The following is a 24,045-nucleotide window of genomic DNA, read 5'->3' on the forward strand; positions in this document are numbered from 1 at the left end:
TAATACTGGTGTGTAGAACACTAATACTGTGTTTGCAAGCGCAAACACTTTATAATATTCTACAAAAAGTATTGAAAGGGATTTGATTAATCCTTGAGTTTTCTCTCTCCAGATAACAAATATTATATTCAATTTCATAGTATGACAGACACATCAATCACTTTTTTCTTGTAGAATGTTTGTGTATATCAATCTAAATTTAGTATCTATATGTATACCTCCGGATTAAACCCAAAATACATAAGTCGAATGATAAATACCTATAAAATAAGATTAGTTAGTTAAAATTAACCAAATCTTTGAGTTAAGTTAACTATACTAACCAAATTATGAAAATACCCTCAACCAAGTCATACTAAGGGCATTTTAGTCATTTTATAAATAATAATATTTTAGTCGGTTTAAAAAATATATATATATCTTTACTAAACGGAATATTCTTACCGATATTAGTTTAAATTTTTTATATATATTTTTTAAATCATATGACTTAATTTATAAATAGAAAAAATATAAAGTATAAAAGATAATTATATTATAATGCAGGGTGTTATATACAAATTTTCTATCTATATGGTTTCTTTCTAGAAGCTTTTCCCTAGCTACCCTTCTTCTAGAAGCAAGTGGGCTCGAACGAATAATTAATTAATTATACACGTGCATGCATCCGCGTTCCGTCGAATCTGACCATATTAACACGTACGACCGTCCTCGCAGCCGTTTTTTTTTTTTTTCGCACGTTCTCCACGTGGCTTATTCCACAGAGCATACCGGACCATTTGAGTTTTTGACCAGTTTTCGTCGATCGCGCAATCACCGGTAGCCAGGTATCTCCATCGCAGCGAATTCCTGCATCCGAGAAATCAGGGAATCCAATTCCTCAGCATTTCCGTCGCGTGCGTCTTTTACTTCCCGTATGAACGACCCCACGTACGTACGACCCACCGAACCAAACCTACCCTTTCAAATACTCCTCCTCATCTCCTTCTCAGTCGCCGCCATTAGATCACTGCGACGTTCCCCCACCTACCAAATGGATTGGATTTTTACTGCTACGGAATCCAGCGGCGACTCCGAGGTCGACGTCGAGGTCGATGCCGACCTAACGTCGACCGTCGGAGCTGACAACGACGACTACGACGACGCTGAATCTTACAGCGGCGGCGGTAGATTCGACGACGGGGATGGCGATGAGGAAGAAGATGCTGACGCTGACGGTGGTGAGACTCGCGGAGAGGTTGACGAGAGGTGGATGTCTTGGAGGAGTTGGCTGGTGGAGAACGCCGCGAAGTGCGAGGATGACGAAGGATGCAGCAGAGAAGATGGCATGGATTTGGCGGCGGCGGCGGCGGTGGTGGTGGGCGGCGACGTGGAACGTGATAGAGTCTTTTGGGAAGCTTGTCTTGCTCATGGATACTGAGGCCATTAAAGCTTGGAAGCAAGTCTGGGATGGAGGATTTACATCATCACTTCTTTGTCTCATTAATTTCATGCTTGCAAACTTTCCCCTTGTTGTAGCTTTACCATATGGTTATTATTTATCATTCCAACATATTTAAATGAATAAAATAGAGAGAGAGAGCATTGGTTGGTTTTCAAAATCAAATCTAACTTCAAATTTGATGGTGTGGGTAGAAATGGGCTTTTAGGATCAACTTTTCTCTTTTTCCTAACCAATAAAACAAGTTGAAACGATCTTCAAAGCAGCCAATATTTAAATAAAATAAGTTTTTATGTGAGAATGAGTAATAGTTTAAAGAGTGTATATATAATTATTCCCTTCTCCTTCTCTTTTTGAAGTTAGGGTATTATGATTGTTAAACATGGATTAAGGGAAGACAAAATATCAAATGTAAAATAGTAGTCCACTAAATATTTTGATACATATTATTTTATGACCTAAATCGAGCTGAGCTCAAGTTGAGCTTGCAAAACGTGGCTCGAGCTTGGCTTGTTTGGCTAAGCAAGCAAGCTCGATTGAGTTATATATAGTCGAGCTGAGCTCGAGTAGCTAGCAAGCCTCGAGCTTTATTGACAGCCCTAGTTACACTAATTTTTTTTAATAAATATTCATATTATAGCATGTAAATTATGAAGAAAACATCAATATATAACATCAGACTACTACTATAGAATTTTTTTCTCTCTTTTAAGAAGAAAAGCTTTTAACCATGCACAGAGATAGAGAGAACTGAATAGAAGTAAAATGAAAGAGATTATTTTTTTATCCATTTGGATAGAAATTCTAGGAGAGATTCATAAGAGCAAGGGAGATGAAAAAGAATATTAAAAGAAAACATCTAAGAATATTAAAAGAAATTTTCTCCTTAATTTTGACAATATTTACTCATCTTATTCTATTCTTCCAAGACCTTCAATTTCCTCTCCTTCTATAAGCAAAATTAGACTCATAATGTGACAAGGAAATGGCCATTCTAATATATATATAGACATGACATGGGTCATTTGACTGAAAAAGACTTATACCAACTTCAAGTTTTTAATAGATATATATTTGCACCAGTAACAAAGTAGAGGGTTACAATATGAATCAATCATGCATGGATAATATTCTCCTATCTTGAGTACCTGGAATTGCTCACAAGATGCCAATTTACATTAAATAAAGCTGGTAAGTTGGACAGAAGTTTTTCAATGACAATATTCTCATGTACTAAATTTGACCCAGTGAAGCAAATAAGTTTGCAACTCACCTATATAAGTATATTGTTTGGTGTACAGTCCTACATCAGTAGGAAACTCTTTACCAACCTACTCTTGATGTCCACAGCACTCTACTCTGGTCTATTTCATCTATCATTGACAACCATAATTCTTTATTATTTTTTATCCATTCTTATCTGTTTCCATATCTACCGTGAAGCCTGTGGACTCGCTCGCTAACTCAGGTAGAAATATGAGCTTTAGGGTTATTTGAGAGGGGTTATACACTTTCTCATTGATTACTCTTTCGGTTGATGAAGTTAGGAGCATTTTTTTGTAACCGTGGCGATTAATTAATAAATGTCTCCCTTTTTATTAAAAGAAAAACTTATTTTTGGCCACTACTTTTTATTACCTACAATATTTGTCGGAGTTTTTGACCAAACTAGACCTCTATTTTATTTTATTTATTAATATAGGCTATTTCTTAAATTTATTATTAAATAAGATCCAAATTATTTTGTAAGAGAAAATTAAAAAGAGGATTATTAATTTGAGATTGATGAATATTTAGAAGGAAAATGTAGAGACGTCCAAGTATTAGTGTACATGAGCATGCAACTATACATTGAGATAATGTAGTTTACTCAATAAGAAGGCTTAGGGGGGGAATCCATGACGCTACTATTAACTTTCCATGAGTTTAGATCGGATAAATATTATCATTATTTTTTATATATACTTTTAAATTTTTTTTCCTATATATACTCTTTAATTTAAAATTTTATTTTAGTTTAGAGATTGGTATAATTACTTCTTGATAATTCAAGAGGGTTTTTTTTGGCTTGATCAAGAACCAATCAGGTGAGGTAGGTCTAGCAGGCAAAAATATCATAATGCCCAAAAGATGATCCAAATTTCAATTAGGCTTACAAAAAAGCCCGGCTCGGCCCGACCCGACCCATCAATCCAAAAATGCCAACCTAAGATCTAGCAAATAAAAAAAAATTATAAATTTATTTAATTTTAATGTTTCTGTAGATAGAAGCAACATGTAAATAATATTTAACTTAACCTTCTTTTATTTATCCAATGCCAGTGATAAGCAGTACTAATAAGTGAATATGAAAATAATACAACCATAATGGATGTGTGTGTATATATATATAATTCTTTGTTTTCATTGCTAGATATCTATTTGTCAATATATGCATATAAAAAGAAGAGTTTTTTTTAGATAATTGCCACTGGGAAGTTCTAAAATATCATTATTATCATATATATATATATATATATATATAGCTCTGATGACTTAGGAATTACTTTTCCTCTTGACTAGGGAACACTATTCTAGATTAAAAAACAAACCATAAATTAACTCTAATTGAGATTAGAAATATTACTAATCCAAATTAAATCTTGTGCCACACATAAACATAATTATAATTTTATCTTTGATTGGACTAAGTCATTTTAAAAATCTTCTTTTCTCTTTCATATCACCCACTTATCTTTACATAAACTAAAATATTTGCACAACTTTTTTGGGTAATTTTTCTACCTATCTCATTTCTCTTATTTTTACTCAAGTATGATGCTTATAAATAAATGTTAATATATAATTATTTCATACATAGAAATAGATATATATAATCATTGCACTGATGGAGAATAAAAATATGTAGTCATTGCATGCATAGAGAATGATGATATATAGAGCAATCGCATACATAAAAAATATAGCAATTATATACATAAAGAATGGTAATAAATATATCAATTGTAAAGATAGAGAATGTTAATTATATACATACAAATATAATATTAATATATATAGTCATTATATAGAGAAATTAGTATATATACCCATTACATATATGTATAATAATATGTAACCATTGCATAAATAGAGAATAATAATACGTAACTATTACATACATAGAGAATGTTAATATATACGTAGCCATTCCATACGTAGAGAACAATAATATGTAGTTATTTGCATACATATAGTATGGTTCAAATAAAATTAAGCAATTCACACCTATCAACTATCTTTCAAGCATTAGAAGCATAAATTACATAGTGTAAACATTTAAATTTGCTTTCTTTTTTAGAGTATCACAATTATCACATAACAACATTTTGAAAAAGTTCAGTGTGATTTTGTTGGCAATTATGATATTTTAAAAATATAGCAATAATTATGATATTTTAAAAAATATATATAGTGGCAATTATATAAAATTCCCCAAAAGAAACAAATTATATATCCACATATAATTGGATCATGGGATGCCAAACCACATTCACTATGAGGTTTTGGCCAATTTACTAGTTTAGATTTTAAAAAATTCATCCTTTTCTGCTAGAGTTTTCAAACACCTTTCTTATTGCCATATAAATGCTACATTAGTAAGCTAATGCAATATTATTTTGCGAAAGTATTATATCCTAAAGAGTTGTCTTAAATTAACCGAAGTCGCTAATTAAGAGAGTTACTTTATAAACCGTTTTTTTCTGAAAGTGATTTATCTAAATAAACCTATGATCTACTTAGCAAAAACAATAATAAGTATGGAGAATAATATGAGATTGGTCAATAACTCCACTAGTATGGTCTTAATTTGACATAAAAAAAACACAACAAACAGATGTTCCATTTGATGATTCTTGGTATATAGTCAAGGTCAAAGTATGTGCAATCAATGCCTCCTTACAAAGTTTAAATCTCTATAATCATATTGTTGTGTGTTACTATACTATGCATGTGGAGATGATATCTTAATTCTTAATCAACAAACAGGTAGGTATGCTTGAGCTCTCCATACAGCTGGTGATCTTTACCAACTCTGATAGGATATAGTTGACTCCATTAATTAGGTGGAAAGGGAGGAGACTTTAGTTAGTAGAAGAAGAAAGTGATACTAGACTAGAAATGATAGAGATGGGAACTTTTGATGCTAACTTGCTTTAGTGTCTGTTGATATATATATATAACTATTTTTGACCACCATAGAGAACTATAATGGATCACATCAGTGAATGAGTTAATCTGCAAATAGTTCACTTTTTATGTTATTGTCATCCATAATTAGATGGTAAGAAAAGGACCATATGAGAATTCCTTTTTCTCATAAAAAAGGGTACATAGTAACAAGTAAACTTCTCACATATCTCTATCATCTATCTTAGTTGAGTGGGCTATTAAATACGCATTAATGCATCGATTAGGCGTATTCAAACCGAATTCGAGTGCAATTAGAGGCATTAGCATAATCGATGTACGAGTATATATATATATATATTCAACGGTGTATCTGAACTGATATGTATGTTAGCGCATATATGTCTAGAAAAATAGAGAATAAGGAGAAAATATGCACACAAACACAGAAAAAAATAAAATAAAAACAACTACCTAATAAATACATTAACTCCAGGTTATGCAGGAAAAGATTTGCTCAACAAACAAAGGTCTGAATTCATTGTTAGCTAATAACATATTAACAACCAAATCATCTAGAAAAATTAAGTAGGTATTGGACCACCTGTTTGGGTTATCTAGATCAAGAATTTGGCTCTTCTTTCAGACCAAATAATTTGGTTGAGACTTTTCTTTCAGCAGTCCATTGTATTTCAAACAAAAAAGTTAGGATATATATACAAAAGAAAGTAACTCTAAATTTTTCTACTATTATATTGGATAATGTTTAATATTGTGGTAACTTCTCATTAAGGTATGGTTCATTTTGATAAATAAAATTTGATGAATGGCAAATTTGGTCCAGCATTTCATCTAATAGTTTAAGCTTTTATGTCATACCTAATTTCTAACTAGGGTTGTCTGGGTGTATTTTCAATTAGATTTAGACTACCCTATCTCTATCTCCAACAACGAGCTCTTACAGTGTAATCGCTGCTATATAGGTTAATCACGATCTAGGCTAAATTAAATTAAGAGTTAAATATATTTTACCATCCTGTATTTTAGAAAGTCTTAAACTAGTCAATATACATATGATTAAGATGAGATAGATAATTTTTCCGTTGAACTTAACTGAACGGCGCTAAATTAACTAAACCACCATCGTCATATATGTTTATTAGATAAGACATGTAAATTTTTGAGATGATGCCGCTAAAGGACTAAAACCGATATGGTACTTAATTAGATTTGACATAAAACTAATAGTCACACTTAAATCATAAATATATGAGCTAATTTGAAAATTCTTTTAAGTATATACGGTAGAGTAATTTTGGGTAATAAAATATACTTAACCCTAAATTTAAAGATATAAATTCTAAAGGCTTTGACAAGGTTAGGCAGATTTGCAGCGACTCATAAAGAGGAAGGGGCCCAGCTATTTGATACAATAATCCAGAAAAAATAAACAATAGTTGACATGATACTTAAATTTATATGTGAAAGAAAAAGAAAAAGTGAAGAATTGATAAAGACTAGCAATCAATCATACAATAATTTTACATGCATGCAATGCATGCAAATCCGTGATTAATTGTTTGCTAAGGTATCAATATTTGAAAGATAAAGAATAGTTGATATATAAGAGGATATTATTTGATAAAGATTGATCTTTGAAAGAGGAGGCTTGCAGCAATAAGCCATTTGAATTCATTGTGTGTTCATGAATGTTGCTATGCATTATTTATTCATTGTTGGATTAGAAACAATTCTACTTTCTTCCAAACTATCCATTATCTTTCAAACAGCAAAATGCATTCTGAAACCAAATCAAACAAAATCCATCTAAAAAAACTAGTTTCTAAACATAGTGTTCAAAGCTTCTACATAAAATATTACAGCCTAGCAGTGTTGAATTACATCCAAAGCTTCCATATGTCGACTAGTGCTCTCTCTCTCTCTCTCTCTCTACCTAACTACTTCTAACTACTGTTTATTTTAAGCAAATCTTAAAATCCATCTCTCTCTCACACTCTCTCTCTCTCTCTCTCTTCCACCTTCTTCTTCTTTGCATAATCTAATCTACTTGCTTCTCTTCCTTAGGTAGTTTAAAGGACTCAATTATCAAACAACAATGCCCAAGAAACCCACTACCTCCAAGTGTCTTCTAAGTTGATTCATGTGGAACTAAAAAATGTCGAGAGAAATTTGCGTCTAACACTCTGTATTTTTCGCATGTACACGGGTTACATTTTATACTTTTAATGTTTTAATTATTTGTCTTCTAAAATGACTAAAATGATCTACTTATTCTTCCCGGGCACCACATACTCCTCTCTCGGCAAAAATATAAAACCAAGAAGAGGAAAGAATTAAATATAAATTCCAAAAAAAATATTATACATAAAGTGTGGAACATTTCAACTGAGTTAATGTAAACTATTAATTAGTTTACTAATCAACAGTTGACCATGGCCGTGATGGACGCAATTTAGTATTAAACTAACCATGCTTACCTGTATTGGTGCATAATTATATATCAAATTCTCATGAAGGGAAAACTCTAGACTTGTCTATAAAAAGGCAAGCAATGTATCTCATCCTTGCATCAAAGCAATAATAGTCATAGTGGTGCTCTCACTAGCTTTAGTCCAAAAGGAAAAAGATAATAAGAAGAAGTTAGAAAGATGAGGTCTAATTGCTTCTATCTCTTGATACTTTTAGCTGTCTCTCTTGCTAGTTTTGTTTCTTCCAGCCAAGCTGCAGGATTGCAACATAACTTCTACAAGAAGAGCTGCCCCAAGGCTGAGGAGATCACTCAAGAAATAATATGGAATCATGTTGAGAGTAATCCAGCATTGCCTGCAAAGTTCTTGAGGCTGTTCTTCCATGACTGCTTTGTTAGGGTAAGAATCTCAACCTCACAAATAATCTCATGCATATATATATATACATACATGATGTTTGTGCTAATTACTTGGTCATGGTGTATCGGTATATATATATATATATATATATATATATATATATATATATATATATATATATATATATATATATATATATATATATATATATATATATATATATATATATATCTAGGGTTGTGATGCTTCTGTTTTGATCGATTCGACCACGGGAAATCCTGCGGAGAAAGATGCAGGACCTAATAAATCGCTTGCTGGATTTGAAGTCATTGACAAGGTGAAGACGGCGGTGGAGAAGGCTTGCCCTGAGACAGTCTCTTGCGCCGATATAGTTGCATTGGCGGCTAGAGACTCAGTATCCTTTCAAGTACGTAAATATATATATATATATATATATATATATATATATATATATATATATATATATATATATATATATATATATATCATATACTACATTCTATTGTTTTCGAGTTAAAATTTTAACATAGTATCAGAGCTATATTTATTACGTTGCGAAGAAAATAAAAAGAAAACAAAAAATGCTATTAAATGACTAAGATATATATATTTTTTCTTTTCTTTTCTTGGCGCAGTTCAAAAAGTCACTATGGCAAGTACAGACTGGGAGGAGGGATGGTACGATATCTAAGCTTTCAGAGGCGAATGCCAGCATCCCTTCTCCTTTCTCCGACTTCGCAACTCTTGTGAAGGACTTCTCCAACAATGGCCTCTCCGTTCAAGATCTCGTTGTACTCTCAGGTGAGTTGTAACAACACTAAACGAAAGTAACAGCATCACTTTGTGTGACAGTAAGACTAATATTGATAGATTAATTATAAAGTACTAAAGATAATAAGAAATTAAAAACATTGAAATTATATACTATTTCATCAACAGTGATCAGCAGAACGTCTACATCGTAGGCAATACTTTTCCAAACCTATCCTTAGATGCCCATCTGATGATATAGTAATGGCACAATCCCTCTCTGCTCATCAACAAGGTGTGGATAGAGAGAATTCTATCTCAGGTTATAGAAGTTGTCTAACCAAATATTACTATAGATTCTTTTACTTTACAACTTATTGACATCTAAACAAATCATCTTATGAGATGTGGAATCTTATACTTTATATCCTTCACCCCAAGTTATTGACAGAATAATTAAGAATATTCATTTCCTGTTGAAGGTAAAATAAAAGGCTGAAATAGAACTGGCTCTCCTTCTACAGTAGATAGAGATTGAATGATAAATACTATAAAAACAAAGTAAAGGTTTTTAAACTCTTAATATTCTTAAAAAGAAAAGGAGGAGGAAAGGTTGCAGAAAGGTTTGGAGACAAAGACAAAGAGAGTAAGGGGTTTTAGCTCAGCTTTCTCTATCATATAGTTCAAAGCTAGATAGATGCTTGATTGCTTTGGCCTTGTCCTTCCTCACTCCCCCTAATCTTTTTCAAGAAAAATGATGTCCTTTCTCACTTTATGTTACTAGCTAAGATATATGGGGGTCCCTTAGATGAGACAAGGATTGATACAGACCCAACCATATGCTGGTGGAATATTAACAGATATATAACTCCAAAACTAGAACTGTTCAAAGTTCCCTATCATGAAGTATGCTCAAAAGTCCAACCGACACTTAATGGAGGGGAAGAGAACAAAACATTGGGAGATTAACCCAATTGCAAGATCTAAGACAAGCTGATTTAGAGCATGCCTCAGTTGTCTTTATTTAGAGCTCAATTCAACTAGCCTTTATAGTTTAGCTAGCTTTATTAACTCATTTACAGCTTGTTTAGAACTAAATATCAAACCACTAGATTCCAATCTAATAGCTAGAATACTTATATATATATTATTTATATTTTGGTTAGATCGAGTGGAATATGAGTAAGCTCAATCCTTCTAATAGGTTTAACTTATTCACATTCTGATGGGTTATGGTTGATTGTCAAATTATTGTATAAAAAATTCTAAAATTCAATTTTCATGGCAATTATCTTATCTGAGGGTTAATTAGATGGACAACTATCTATTGGAAAGTTCTCAAACATTGAAGTTGACATGGTTGCAGTCCCAATAGGGACAGCAGTATCCATATAAACTAGCTAGCTAATTAAAAGGTTTGTTCCATTCTAATAAATAGATATTAATGCATGGGTTTCATTCACAGACTTGTTAGGAATATGTCAAGATCAAACAGCTTAATGTCTCAGACCTAATATCACATTACATAGTTAATTACTGCTTGAAGTTCTGGAGAGTAATTTTAAAATGTTATGAGAATCTTATCATCACACCAAGTGCTTTCCTAATCACTTAAGCTTAGGCAAATTATATTTTACCCCCAATAGTTTAACCTGATTTCAACTTATAATATTGTGTTATAAACTTAAGCAAAACTAACATTTTAAATAACTAAACCATCCTTACCATCGTCGTCGGCATCCATATTTTTCGGTCATAAGCAAATTGCTAAATAATCAAACTATCAGTAACATAATCAAATTAGACTGTATTTCTATGAAGGTAATTAAGTTTTTCTTTCACATTTTCTTTTTAACAGTTAAAAATGGAAGCCAAAGGTAGACTGTAATTTATCCTTTAAAGAAGTTCTTTTTTTCACATTTCCTTGAGACTTTTGAGTTACTTCATGCATATAATATTATTATGCAGGTGCACATACTATTGGAGTTGGCCACTGCAACTTCTTCAGCAAGAGGCTCTACAACTTTACTGGAAAGAATGATGCAGATCCATCCCTCAGTCCCTCCTATGCTGCATTCCTCAAGACCAAGTGCACAAGCCTCTCTGATAATACCACTAAAGTACCCATGGACCCTGGGAGCAGCACCACCTTTGACCCACACTACTATGCCAACCTGAAGCAGAACCAGGGGCTGTTTCAGTCTGATGCTGCCCTGCTGACCAACAGCCGGGCGAGCAACCTCGTCGACAAGCTGACCAATTCAGACGACTTCTTCAATGCATTCAAGAACTCGATAAAGAGGATGGGGCAGGTCGGTGTGCTCACCGGAGCAGCCGGAGAGATCAGGAAGAACTGCCGTGTTGTGAACTCTTGAGCTAGCAGGAGTGTTCTTAAGTGTTTACAGAAGAGTTGCATGCAGGGATGAAATAAGTTTGTTTTTATAAGGTGTATATTGTCATGTGGTTGCATGTTGTGGTAAATTTGTTTTAGTAATAAAATGTGTACTAATTGTTCTAATTGTGGCGTACAATTTCTTTTTTTTTCTACTGGATGGAAGGAAGTGATATTGTTGAAAAAAGATCAAAGGAATTGATTAAATCCACCAAATTTCTGGAACAAAATCTGATCATCATGGAGTAATTTAGACAAGTTATGCATTAGTTAGACATTAATGATGGCATTCTTTTGGCCATCTTGCCTATTTTCCCCATCTCTATCACAACTCACTAAAGCAAGGCTATTCCAGTTGCCTTCCAGAAAAGAAAAATAACTCGTTCAATTCCTTCTTAAGCCAAGATTGATAAGCTGAATTAGTAGACACAGCAGCATTGTAGCATCAACGTAAATTCAAAAACCAAGATACATAAATTCCTTTCCAGTTTCAGGAAATCAATAATCCATGACTTGCTCATAAATACTTCAATAGGCTGTTAAAGATTCTCGCAACACAAGAAATGAAGCCGGAAGAACGATCTTCGAACAAAGCACATGAAGATATAAACAAGTCATTACTTAGAAACAAAATTCTCATAGTAGAAGTAAACTATAATAACAATATAAAGTTAATACCAAATTGACAGGAACTTGTATCAACTTTGCCACATGGCATTATTTTGCTTACTCACGAGGCAGCCAAGGATTCAATCAGAAGTTGGTAGCCTTCTGGTACAGTCCCTTGCCTCTGCACACACTCGGCCAGTGCTGGAACGTCAGAATTTACATCCAAGAACCTGGCAAGCAGGAGGAGCAAGTGGAAATCAGAGATCCGCTTGACAAAGGGCAGGTGTTTCGACCGATCAAGGTGGTTCTTCAGTGCCTTCAGCGTTACTGTAGTGATCCGATTCTCTATTGGAAAGCTTGTTGAGAGAGAACCCTAAATAGGCAGATGTTATGTGAGGAACAATAGTTATTATGTGAAGGAAAAACAGAGTTATTTCCATTACTAAAATATTCCAATCATATCATGCCCACCAATTGCTACATTTACAGAATAAAAGCTTTAAATTAGTCTCATCACAACCCTAGGGGACATATGAGTACCACTTAACCAATGTATTAACTTAGCAAACAGAGAACTTTGTGGTAAAAGTTGTATTTGAGTCTAGTCCACATTCTCACGTTATTTGTTAATGCCCCGTTCGTATTGTCCAATTTTCATGGCAACTCCTCCCCCATCTTGACTTTACATCTAAAACCCATTTTGATTCTTCTCTATTAGAAGGCTGACTTGTTCTGTAACAAGACAATGTTTTGACGGATAATAGTCCTTATAGCAGTGAACTATATTACTATGAAAAAAGTAATTACTTTGGAAATTTATAATTCTACTTTCGAGTATATTCAACCTAATTGAAATTTATGTCAATATGCAACTTCAATTGCTCAGCTGAAGGTCAACTTGAATGTCAAAGTATAATCTTAATTTCAATCTGTATTGGATTTGCTTTAGATCCCTTTTTTGTCGAAAGATAAGTATAGATGAACCTACTTCATAGAGGTCTACCATGCAGGAACACTAAGATTAGTTCAAGTCTTCACATAATGTATATGTCAATGGAATCCATGGAAAAGTATGCAATAATTATGTATTAAAAGCACAACTTGAGCTAAGAATAATTAAAGTGGCACAAGATACTATCAATTTAAAAATATAGGGACTATTATAAAGAGTCAAAGAACATTACATAAATCAGACCGAAGATGGAACACTGTTAGACAAATCAACATAGAGCAAAGAGCAGCAATGCTAATCAAGAAGGCAAGTACACAGGAATATGTCAACTCATGACCACAAGTTCATTATCTACAAGGTTACTGATGAGACACATAAATGCTGCCAAATAGATGTTGCAGAATGCACAAAAAGGAAAGCTCCTTAATACCTACATAATTAAACTACTGAATTCTTCCACATAATCTAATCACAAAAATACGATACAGGACAATTGTCAAGAGCTTTAGATAGAATTTTAAAATGGCAGCTAACAAACCATTACTTAGAGATCAAACTGATTGCACTTTCTGGAAATTATCAGAAAGATAATGCTTTAAAGGAACGTTGTAGTTGGGAAACCAAAATCTCCAAATATGACAATGATCATTCAGCAGGAACCAGATACATACCATTAGTCTAGCCAAGAACTTGCCAATCTCAAAATTGAGGTAATAAGAGAAGATCTTATAAAAAGATGATCAAGAAGTATGCCTTTTTTCCCCAAGCTATTCTCCTTTCTTCGAAGAAACAAAAGGGTAATTCGAGCATAATAAACACGTGCAATCTGAGGACTAATAAACATAGAATCAGAAAAAAGGTAAAAAAAAAAAAACTGGTTTTTGTTGAGATTGGATGCAAGGGATCAAAGGACTAACAGAGAAAGATCAAAAGAAATATGGCTTTCATTGGGGTTGAAAAAGTATTTAGTAATTATTTGCTCCTTAATTTGCTATTACTTAGCTTATCTAGTGTTTTTCTGATAACTTAGAGGCGGCTTAATGTCCACCAATATATTGCCATTAATTTCCCTCTGCATCAGAAAGAGCATCTTAAACTGTGACTCCCTTCTTTGTTAGTCTTGGTATAAAAAAAATAGAGAAACTCTGGTTATCAGGGATAACTAATGCAACCATCATTTTAAGTCATTAAACTTCTTTTGTATGAACCTTTTCATCTAAACAATACCTAGCTAGCAACTGCAATTAGCTTTAAGAGCTGTTTGCTTAGAGAAGACATTGTGTTTCCTTTATCCATCGCTTCTAACAAAACAGCCTTAACTTTTTTATCATGATATATCCCTTAAATCTTATCTCATTAAAAGACAATGACAAATACCCTTAATAGACCAAATTGATCGAGTAGGAAATGTGTAACACCCCAAATTAAAATAAAAAAATAAATAAATAATTTCCCTCTGACTGACGCACGCGTCGACCCCTACCACTCTGCCCCTCGTCCTCTCTTCTCCTTCTTTTTCCCTTTCCTTTACCGTGCACGCCACCTTCCCCACCTCCTCTATCTCCTTCTTCCCCTCACCGCAGCCATCCGACCCACCCTCATCTTCTCCTCCACCTCACCTCTCTCCCTCTCTCGCGGGTTGCCGACGTCGGAGTCGACGGAGCTCTAGAACCGACGAAGCCGAGCGCGCGGATCGTGGTAAGCCTCAACCCCCGTTAAATTCGGTAGTTAGTTCCCTCTCGTGCTCAACCTCGGCGGCCGACGGCCCCGCGTCCGGCCGCCAGTCCGAGGGCTCCGGTGGGCGGAGAGAACCCCCCCCCTAGGACGGCTTCGGGCCCTTGGTGAAGGGTGGGAGGATGGACTCCCTATGGCCGCCGGCCATGGAGCGCGGTCGTCGCCGTCGGGTCCACCTCCCCCCCTTTTTTTCTCTTTTTCCCTTTCACTTACCCGTCGGTCTCGTGGCCGTGCCGCCGGCCTCGTCGCTACGCCGCCGGCCATGTGGACCTCCCCTCCCCTCCCTCTATCTCCTTCCCTTGGAAGGGAAGGGCGTGCGAGGGTGGGGGTGGTTTAACCCCCACCCACGCCCCTGCTAGGCTGCGGCTTAGACCGTAGCCCACGACACCTGCTGGGCTGCGGCTTAGACTGCAGCCCACGAGACTTGTGGGCTGCGGTCCAGTCACAGCCCATGTGCCCATAAGGCGCAACCCATGGAGCCCGTAAGGCCTGTGAGCTGCGGTTCAGACTACAGCCCATGGAGCCGGTGGGCTGTAGTTTGGACTGTAGCCCATGAGCTGTTTCCCCCTTACCTGCTGATTTGGGGTTGGGCCCAATCCAATACCCCCAGCCTAGCCATTTGGGGCAACCCTATAATCCCGTTTACCTATTTTCCATCTGATTTAATTAGCCTAACCACCCGTAATAACAATTTAGTATCATGTGAATTTTAGGATAACATAGGACTCGCCCTAGGAGACCTTGACTCATGTATTTGCCAAACATAAATGCTCTAATAAGATAATTAATTCTATTAGTTCGCTAATCTTACATATGGCGTTACTTGCGTGAATTAATAGGATTGACATCGCGTAAGGAGGATTTCGGGATCCCGGAGGAGCCGGCTAGCTGACGAGATTTACCATACTGTGTAGATCCCCCAGGCGAGTAGAGTTATACAAATCTAGAATAATATAATTACAGTCATTATACCTGTCATGACACTGTAGGAAATGTCGGTATTAATGCATGCATTTAGTACACCATATTGTATCTTTATATATGCGGTTATTGACAACTTGCTCATCATAATATTATGAGAATGTTAATGTAGCATAAGCATTAGTGTGATAATGCTCTATATATATCCTGTATGGTATACCCTTGCATAGATGTATATTTATTGTGAATATAGAATATAACGATCATGGTGACTATGACATGCTTTATACACTTATAGACACTGCACCACTTCCACCTATCATTAGTGGTCAGAATGCTTTATACACTTATAGACACTACACCACTTTCACCTATCATTAGTAGTCGGATTCTGACTAGGCAGTACCCTTACTCAGCCCAGTGTTAAGGGTAGAGTGTATTTTATATGACTATACTATTAGCGGCTTACACCTGAGGTCGGAAGCCTGTGTGGCATTCAAGTAGTTATACTGCATAGTCAAAACTAGATTATGATGATAGAAGAACATGATTGTGAGGCGGAGAGATAACTTTAGCGGTACCCGACGACGCAGGGTTAGGGCGTCTGTTGATGAGCCGAGGGCTCCCGATTCTCCCGCTAAGGGCGGTGATGATTTAGAGAGAGTAAGATATGGGCTTACGATTGGGGTCCTTAGTCTGATGGCCACAGACAACCGGTTACTTGTAGTGTCGCCATACACGTGTAGGTGGTATTACCGCTAGATGTGTATATATCCCCCCTCGATATATGAGATGATGGATGATTATGTGATGCATGATTGTTTGGTGAATAGCTCGATGAGCGATGATAAGTATAATTAATGCTTTAGTAGGTATAAGATGACTAAACTGCTCTTTTATTTCTATACATGACATGTAAACACTATGATTGAGATGTGTACGAATAAGAGATTGCATCAAGCTTTATATCTGTGTGGACTTATCTTGATACGTTAAGAACTAGCATGTTCCAGGATAGTGACTGATAATTTTTATCGATTGTATTGATTTAGTAACTCATGTTAAGCCATCTCAACAAGTATATTGTTATTGCTAACAAATATAGGCACACCATGCATATACACATGCGATGTCATTATTTTAGATGGTATGGATCCTACTCGCTTAGCTGTAAGCTCACCACCTCTTGATGGCATTATTTCAGAGCTAGGGGACGCAGGTGCGGATAGCGAGGAGTAGTTGTCTTTCTTTTTTGTATGTCTTTTAGTTGTATTAAGCCCCTGTAAAGGCGTTATGATTGATGTTGTATTTTGGATTTTAGCATTGTATTTTGGATGTATATTTGGAAAGCTTGTTGTGGCCTGTGGAACTTGTATCCGGACTCTTATAGTTGAGTTTAATTATGGTAAATTTGTGCTATTGTGTGCCTTATGAAATCCTTATACTGACAGGTCATGTGATGCGCTGCGTGGGGGTATTTACCCACGCGGTTTACACGTGTATTTGGAGGTTTGGGTGTTTTAAAATGCCATCCCTTCTAACTCTATTTTGTGCCTACAATTCCAAAGTCTAAACTATGTCCACCCTCTCATATCCACTTCCTACTACAAACATAACAAGTTTTTCAACCGGATATGTCCAAATAATTCAATCTTCAAACTTGTTATTTCTCCTTAGAGTTGGAACTTTGTTTCGTCATGAAGAAGAGAAAGAAGAAAAACCAACTGAGATTTTCTTCATGAAAATGAAGCAAAAGGAGAAAAACCAATTGAGATTTTTGAAACAAATGTCCACCCCTCTCTTACCCACTTATTCTCATTGTGATGTTTAATGAGTATCTATTAGAGGAGTATAATTATACTGCAACTCAGCAGAAACTATTGATATAAAATTCAACCCCAAATCCCTACTCATTAGACGTAAACCAATATCTTAAGAACTGTTGATCAGCAATGCAACCCCAAATACCTTCTCAACTGGAGAACATCGGCAAGTTTGTAGAACTATAATAACGACTTTAACTTCTGCCTCTCACCATTTGGCCAAGGAAATTTGCATATCTAAAATGAACTTCATCTCAACTGTATAATACATTGTTGCCATCTTATCATAGTGGATATATAGAAGTACAGATTATCATAGCATAAATTTTGTGAATATTTAAACTCCAATTTGCAAAGAAATTTTCCAACCAAACACAAATGGCTATGATTAGGAAGCATAACTCCTGCAACTAATTTCCCAAACCAGTATTCTAGTTCTCAAACCAAAAGCCAATATTAATATTTGTGACCATCTAATCATGCAGACCAGAACATCTCAATACATTAGTAGAGTATCAGATTCAAAGGATGCAAATCAAATCAATTGAACTAGCTCAAGAAACCATCTATGTTTTTTTTTTCCTTTTAAGTTTGTTGATTACAACAGTTAGACACAAGATACATAAGTAGATAAAAGAAGATACCTTGCCACCTAAAGGTTCAAATACTACGGAAAGACCAAATCTTATTCTTTGCAGCATAATGTCTAAGCATAACTAGAAAAGTAGAACAAATTATACACTAATTCATCCAAACTTGCCAACGCATTCAGAGGTTTACCTACCAAGACCAGTAAGATCACCGCAACCAAACAATAAAAGAAATAGTTTGCCAATTCCGAGATGCGCATAAAAAAAAATCAAATTGATGTAAACATTGTAACATTTTTAGCATGAATTTGCAATAAAAAATCTTACTTGATGATCCGAGATCTTGACAGGCACCAAAAAGAAGTCATTGTCGACCTCCTTCATATCTTTCACACCTACAACCACCTCCTTCTTCATCCTTGAAATCCGCGGATCATCGTCCTCTCCGAACTCCGTCACGAAAAGTCCCTCCTTTGCCAGCCTGACGCACACATCGCTCATCTGGAAAGCCTCGAAATGCACATCCCCAGCCGTGTCTAGCTTGACGACGGCCGTGACCCACTCCTTGATGTTCCCCTCCGCTTGCAACTCCGCAGCCTGCAGCACCTCCCGGCCAGACATCGTGTACTCCCCCGTCTCGCTCCCCTTCCTACCCACCGCCTGGGTGAACACGAACCCCACCCTCCTCATCCCCATCCCGGCCGCGATCGCTTCCACGAGCCTCTCCTCCTCGGGGTCGCGGTGGAGCGCGAGGGCGTCCTCAGTGCCGCTCTGCGGCGGTTCGTAGATGAAGTCGACAGCGACGACACCGTCGGAGGAGACCTTCCCGTAGAGGAAACCCCCGCGCTTGACGGCGAAGGCGAGAGAGTCGGAAACGTAGAGCTGGAAAGCGTGGGCGGCGTCGCGATCGAAGGAGGCGCCGGCGGCGTGGGGGGTCTCCTGCCTGGAGACGCGGATCTGGCGGGCGACGAGGTCTTCGATGGTCATCTTGTTCCGGCCGAAGGAGCCGGCGGGTTGGAAGGTGGGGGGAGCCTTGGGGAGAGCTGTGCGTGGGGCAGAGGAGAGGAGGAAAAGGAGGGAGCCGTGGGAGAGGTTGAGGGAAGAGAGTGGGGTGGAGGGATCGGAGAGGAGGGGGATAGGGTAAGAAGGGGGAGAGGAGAGGAGGAGGTTGGGGTCGGGGGAGAGGGTCTGGGAGGCGTAGGGGACGCCGAGCTGGGACTCGATGAGGGAGCGGAGGGTGGAGACGGTTGCGGAGGAGGGGTCGGGGACGGTGACGCGCTCGAGGCCGTCGCGGCTGCGGATGCGGATGATCATGACGACAGCAGCGGCGGCGATGGCGGCGGCGGTGGAGGACGTGGAGTTCTCGAGAGAATTCGAGATATAGAGGAAGATGATGTAGAATAAGAAGGAGAGAGAAGTAATCAGGGGGAGGCGTGAGTGGGAGGGGAAAGTAGAAGAGAAGATTAGTGGATTCGAGGAGTAAAGTGGGAGGATTCGATTTCTACGGCAGTGAGATCAGGAGGAAATTTATACCCGGCTTTCTCTTTTGTTACTTTGTATTGTTGGTTCGGGCTCGTGAATCATAAAAGGAAGGCAGACTCTCTATGTTGGATTCCAATAGAGATTTTCTTAGGCTGAGTTTATGCAAGTTGGTCCTGATGATATATCATCAGTGTACTAGTCGTATGAATTTAATGGCTTTGATTATTTGATATGACTCGTTGTATTTTTTTTCTTTCGTGCGGTAATTAAAATCATCGGATGCGTATCTAACCACAACTTGTACAGCTTGACTTGCAGTGATACCAATAAGGAAGAGCAAATAGAAATAGTTTTTAGGGTGTAATCACAAATCAGTGATTACTATCTTGAGTTAGATTTTGTTTATTGCTATATTAATAAAATCAAAACTCACGGTGTTTTTAATAAAATTTTGAAAGAAAAATAAAATATGAGTGTTGATATGATTTTACCATCTGACGGGTCTTATAATAGAAAACGTTGACTTGGACATCATCTTAAATAACTTAAAGCGTGAATTGTTGAACTCATTAGTGTCTTACACTACTTAAAACCCAGCCAACTCTCTTCTTGGAATGTGGTAGAAGATTTAGTTAATATTGACTAAAATCATATGAAATTTTAGTTAATTTTGATTTTAGTGTGTTTAAATTTCAGTTAACTTGGACATTGTCGGATAGAGCAATAGTGACGAGCATTAATGAGCATAATTATTGACATGTATGTTATCTAATTACAGATGATTAATGAGTCGCGATGTTTACATGTTCCTTTTACAATGCATCACTGGGTGCCAATGGTTGCAATATGGTCTATGCTCATATGCTCAAATGCACTTGTCGGATGGAGCAGCAGTGACAAGTATCAATGAGCATGATTATTGGCATGTATGCTATCTAATTACATATGATTAATGAGTCGCGATGTTTACATGCTCCTTTTACAATGCATCACTCAGTGCCAGCTTCTACAGAGCATCAGTAACCTCCAAATACATATGGATACCGCGTGGGTAAATCTCTCCACACGGTGCATCACGTGACCTGTCAGTTATAGGTTTCCATAAGGCACAAAAAAATATAGGTTCACACCATAAATAATCTCAAACAATTATGAGTACAGATATAAGTTTCACGGGTCACAATAAGCCTTCGAGATACACATCCAAAATATAACTCTAAAGTTCAAAATACAATGCCAATCAAAACGCCCTCGTAGGGGCTTAATACAACTAATAGACATAGTCATAATTGAAATAAAGACAAGTATTCCTCACTATCCGTACCACTTTCCTATTTCCCCTACCTCTGAAATAACGCCACTAAGAGGTGGTGAGCACACAGCCCAGCGAGTAGAATCCATATAATTTATAACAATGAAATCACAGGTGTATATTCAATGCATGCCTATAGTTGCTAGCAATAAAATACGCTTATTTAAATGACTTACCATGAGTTATTAAATCAATGCAATCAATAAAGACTACACGTGAAACACCCAAACCTCCAAATACGTCTAAACCGCATGGGTAAATCCTCCCACGCGGTGCATCACATGACCTGTCAGTATAAGGATTTCACAAGGCACACAACAGCATAAATTCCTCATAAATAAACTCAACCATAAGAGTTCGGATACAAGTTCCACAGGCCACAACAAGCCTTCTAAATATACATCCAAAATACAATGCTAAAGTCCAAAATACATCATCAATCATAACGCCCTCGCAGGGGCTTAATACAACTAATAGACATACTGAAAAAAAGAAAGGCAGCTACTCCTCGCTACCCACACCTGCGTCCCCTAGCTCTGAAATAATACCACCATGGTGGTGGTGAGCTTACAGCCCAGCGAGTAGGATCCATACAATGAAATCACATGTGTATATCCAATGTATGCCTATATTTACTAGCAATAACAATATGCTTGTTGAAATGACTTACCATGAGTTACTAAATCAATGCAATCGATAAAGATTAATAGTCACTATTCTGGAACATGCTAGTTCCTAAACGTATCACGATAAGTCTACACAGATATAAAGCTTGATACAATCTCTTATTCATATAAATCTCAATCATAGTGTTTTCATGTTATGCATAGCAATAAAAGAGTAGTCTAGTCATCTCGTGCTCACCAAGGCATTAATCATGTTTATCATAGGCCTTGCGGTCTAAGCCGCAGCCCAGCAGGGGTGTGGGTAGGGGGTTAAACCACCCCCACCCTAGCACACCCTTCCTTCCAAGGGAAGGAGATAGAGGGAGGGGAGGGGAGGGGAGGCCCACAAGGCTGGCGGCGTAGCACGAGGCCGGCAGCACGGCTACGAGACTAATTTGTAGGTGAAAGGGGAAAAGGGAAAAAAATGCGAGGAGGACGGCCCTATGGCAACGGCCGCGCTCCATGGCCAACGGCCATGGAGAGGGGGGGGTCCATCCTCCCTCCCTTCACCAAGGGCCCGAAGCCGTCCTAGGGAGGGGTTTCTCTCCTTCCATCGGAGCCCTCGGACTGGCGGCCGGACGCGGGGTCATCGACCGCCGAGGTTGATCAGGGAGGGGAAACTAACTACTGAAATTAATGGCGAGGGGTAGGAAGCTTACCGAAGGGGGGTTGGTCGGCAGGCTCGATGGCTCTCGGTCCGGGGCTTCGTCAGCCAGGGTCTCGGCGTGTGCGTCAGTCAGAGATTTTGTTTTAATTGGGGTGTTACAACACGTCAAAATAATTCCACATAGGTATAAAGCTTGATACAATATTTTATTCATACAAATCTCAATTATAATATTTACGTGTTAAGCTTAGAAGTAAAAGAGTAATTTAGTTATTTCATGCTCGCCAATGTATTAATCATGTTTTATCATAGCTCACCGATCCATTCACCACACAATATAGATATTCTCAAGAAAATCATCCATCACATAATCATCCATCATCTCATATATCGAAGAGGGATATATACGCATTTAGCGGTAATGTCACCCAAACATGCATAGCAACATTGCATATGACTGGTTGTCTGTAGCCATCAGACTAAGGACCCCGATCGTGGCCCATATCTCACTATCTCTAAATTATCACCGCCCTACTGGGAGAATCAAAAGCCCTTGGCTCATCAATGGACGTCTTGAACCTGCGTCGTCGGGTACTACTAAAGATTTATCTCTGCCTCACAATCATGTTCTTACTATCATTATAATCTAGTTCTGATTATACAATATAATTACCTGAATGCCACACAAGCTCCTGACCTCAGGTGTAGGCCGCTAATAATATAATCATATATAATACACTCTACTCTTAACCCCGAGCTGAGCGAGTAGGGGCACTGCTTAGTCAGATGCTGACTACTAATGATAGGTGAAAGTGGTGCAGTGTTTGTGGGTGTATAAGTCATGTCATAGTCATCATGGTCGCTACATTCTATATTCAGAATAGATATTTATACAAGGGTTTCTCATATATGATACATGTAGATGAGTAAACTATCAATAACTGCATATGTTAAGTAAGATATATCATAGTACAAGAGATATATGTACTAATACTAATATTTCTACAGTGTAATGAAAGGTACAATAGCTGCAACTACATTATTTTAGATTCTACTCGCCTAGGGATCTCCACAATACTCTAGTTCTCTTTAGCTAGCAGACTCCTTCGGAAGTTAGCGAATTAATAGAATTAATTACTTTATGCATATACATAAGTCTTGTCTGAAGTGGTTAGACTAATTAATAGAGAAATAGGGCTGTAAGTCCAAATGACCCCAAATGGCCTAGGCTGAGGTGTTAGATTGACCCATAGGCAAGGGAGGCCTTGGTGGGTTGCTGCAGACAATGGGCTGTAGCCTACCAAGTCCTTGGCTTGGTGGTAACCCCTTCCACTATCTCCCTCCAAGCAAGGGACGGTGCCGGCGACGCAACCACTATGTCGGGGCACGGCGGCCGAGAGGGGTAAGTAAAGGGAAAGAAAAAAGAGGAGAGGAGGGCTCGACTGTGGTGGGGCGCACTCCATGGCTGACGGCCATGGAGTTCCCTCCTCCCTCACTAATGGCTCGAAGCCCATTTAGAGAGCTTCCTTCCTTCCACCAGAGCTCTCGGATCAGCGGCTAAACGCAGAGTCATCGGCCGCCAAGGTCTCTTACGACGACGAGGGAGGGGTGGGGGGAGGGAAGGGGTTAATCTACTGAAATTAACGGTGGGGTAGTGGGGCTTACTGAAGGGGGGTTGTATGGTAGTCTTGTTGGCTCCGGGTCTGGGGCCTCCAGCGTCAGCAAAC

The 24,045-nt window shown here is 37.6% G+C and overlaps 2 protein-coding genes across 2 annotated transcripts; one reads left to right on the plus strand and one right to left on the minus strand.

The window, feature by feature from the left end:
• Nucleotides 1-8,190: 8,190 nt before the first annotated feature.
• Nucleotides 8,191-11,749, plus strand: LOC140760791 (peroxidase 3-like). Its single transcript, XM_073097802.1, has 4 exons — nucleotides 8,191-8,499; nucleotides 8,696-8,887; nucleotides 9,117-9,282; nucleotides 11,200-11,749. The coding sequence occupies exons 1-4, from the start codon at nucleotides 8,281-8,283 to the stop codon at nucleotides 11,604-11,606; spliced, it is 984 nt and encodes a 327-aa protein (XP_072953903.1). The 5' UTR covers nucleotides 8,191-8,280; the 3' UTR covers nucleotides 11,607-11,749.
• A 362-nt stretch (nucleotides 11,750-12,111) lies between these two features.
• LOC140761309 (NPL4-like protein) lies at nucleotides 12,112-19,751 on the minus strand. The gene is made up of 2 exons (XM_073098581.1): nucleotides 18,580-19,751; nucleotides 12,112-12,605 (listed from the first exon to the last, which is right to left on the minus strand). Exons 1-2 carry the CDS (start codon nucleotides 19,564-19,566, stop codon nucleotides 12,354-12,356), a joined length of 1,239 nt encoding a protein of 412 aa, XP_072954682.1. The 5' UTR covers nucleotides 19,567-19,751; the 3' UTR covers nucleotides 12,112-12,353.
• Between the last annotated feature and the right edge of the window lie 4,294 nt (nucleotides 19,752-24,045).

The sequence above is a fragment of the Typha angustifolia genome, chromosome 6 (assembly GCF_048772165.1).
Source record: "Typha angustifolia cultivar Huaian chromosome 6, ASM4877216v1, whole genome shotgun sequence".
Classification (NCBI taxonomy): domain Eukaryota; kingdom Viridiplantae; phylum Streptophyta; class Magnoliopsida; order Poales; family Typhaceae; genus Typha; species Typha angustifolia.

Excerpts from the sequence above, each read along its gene's own strand:
- LOC140760791 (XM_073097802.1), top strand. The coding sequence starts at position 8,281 with ATGAGGTCTAATTGCTTCTATCTCTTGATACTTTTAGCTGTCTCTCTT. Across the intron at positions 8,500-8,695 it reads TCCATGACTGCTTTGTTAGG|GGTTGTGATGCTTCTGTTTT; the intron begins GTAAGAATCTCA and ends ATATATATCTAG. Across the intron at positions 9,283-11,199 it reads AGATCTCGTTGTACTCTCAG|GTGCACATACTATTGGAGTT; the intron begins GTGAGTTGTAAC and ends ATTATTATGCAG.
- LOC140761309 (XM_073098581.1), bottom strand. The coding sequence starts at position 19,566 with ATGATCATCCGCATCCGCAGCCGCGACGGCCTCGAGCGCGTCACCGTC. Across the intron at positions 12,606-18,579 it reads TCAAGATCTCGGATCATCAA|GGTTCTCTCTCAACAAGCTT; the intron begins GTAAGATTTTTT and ends CTGCCTATTTAG.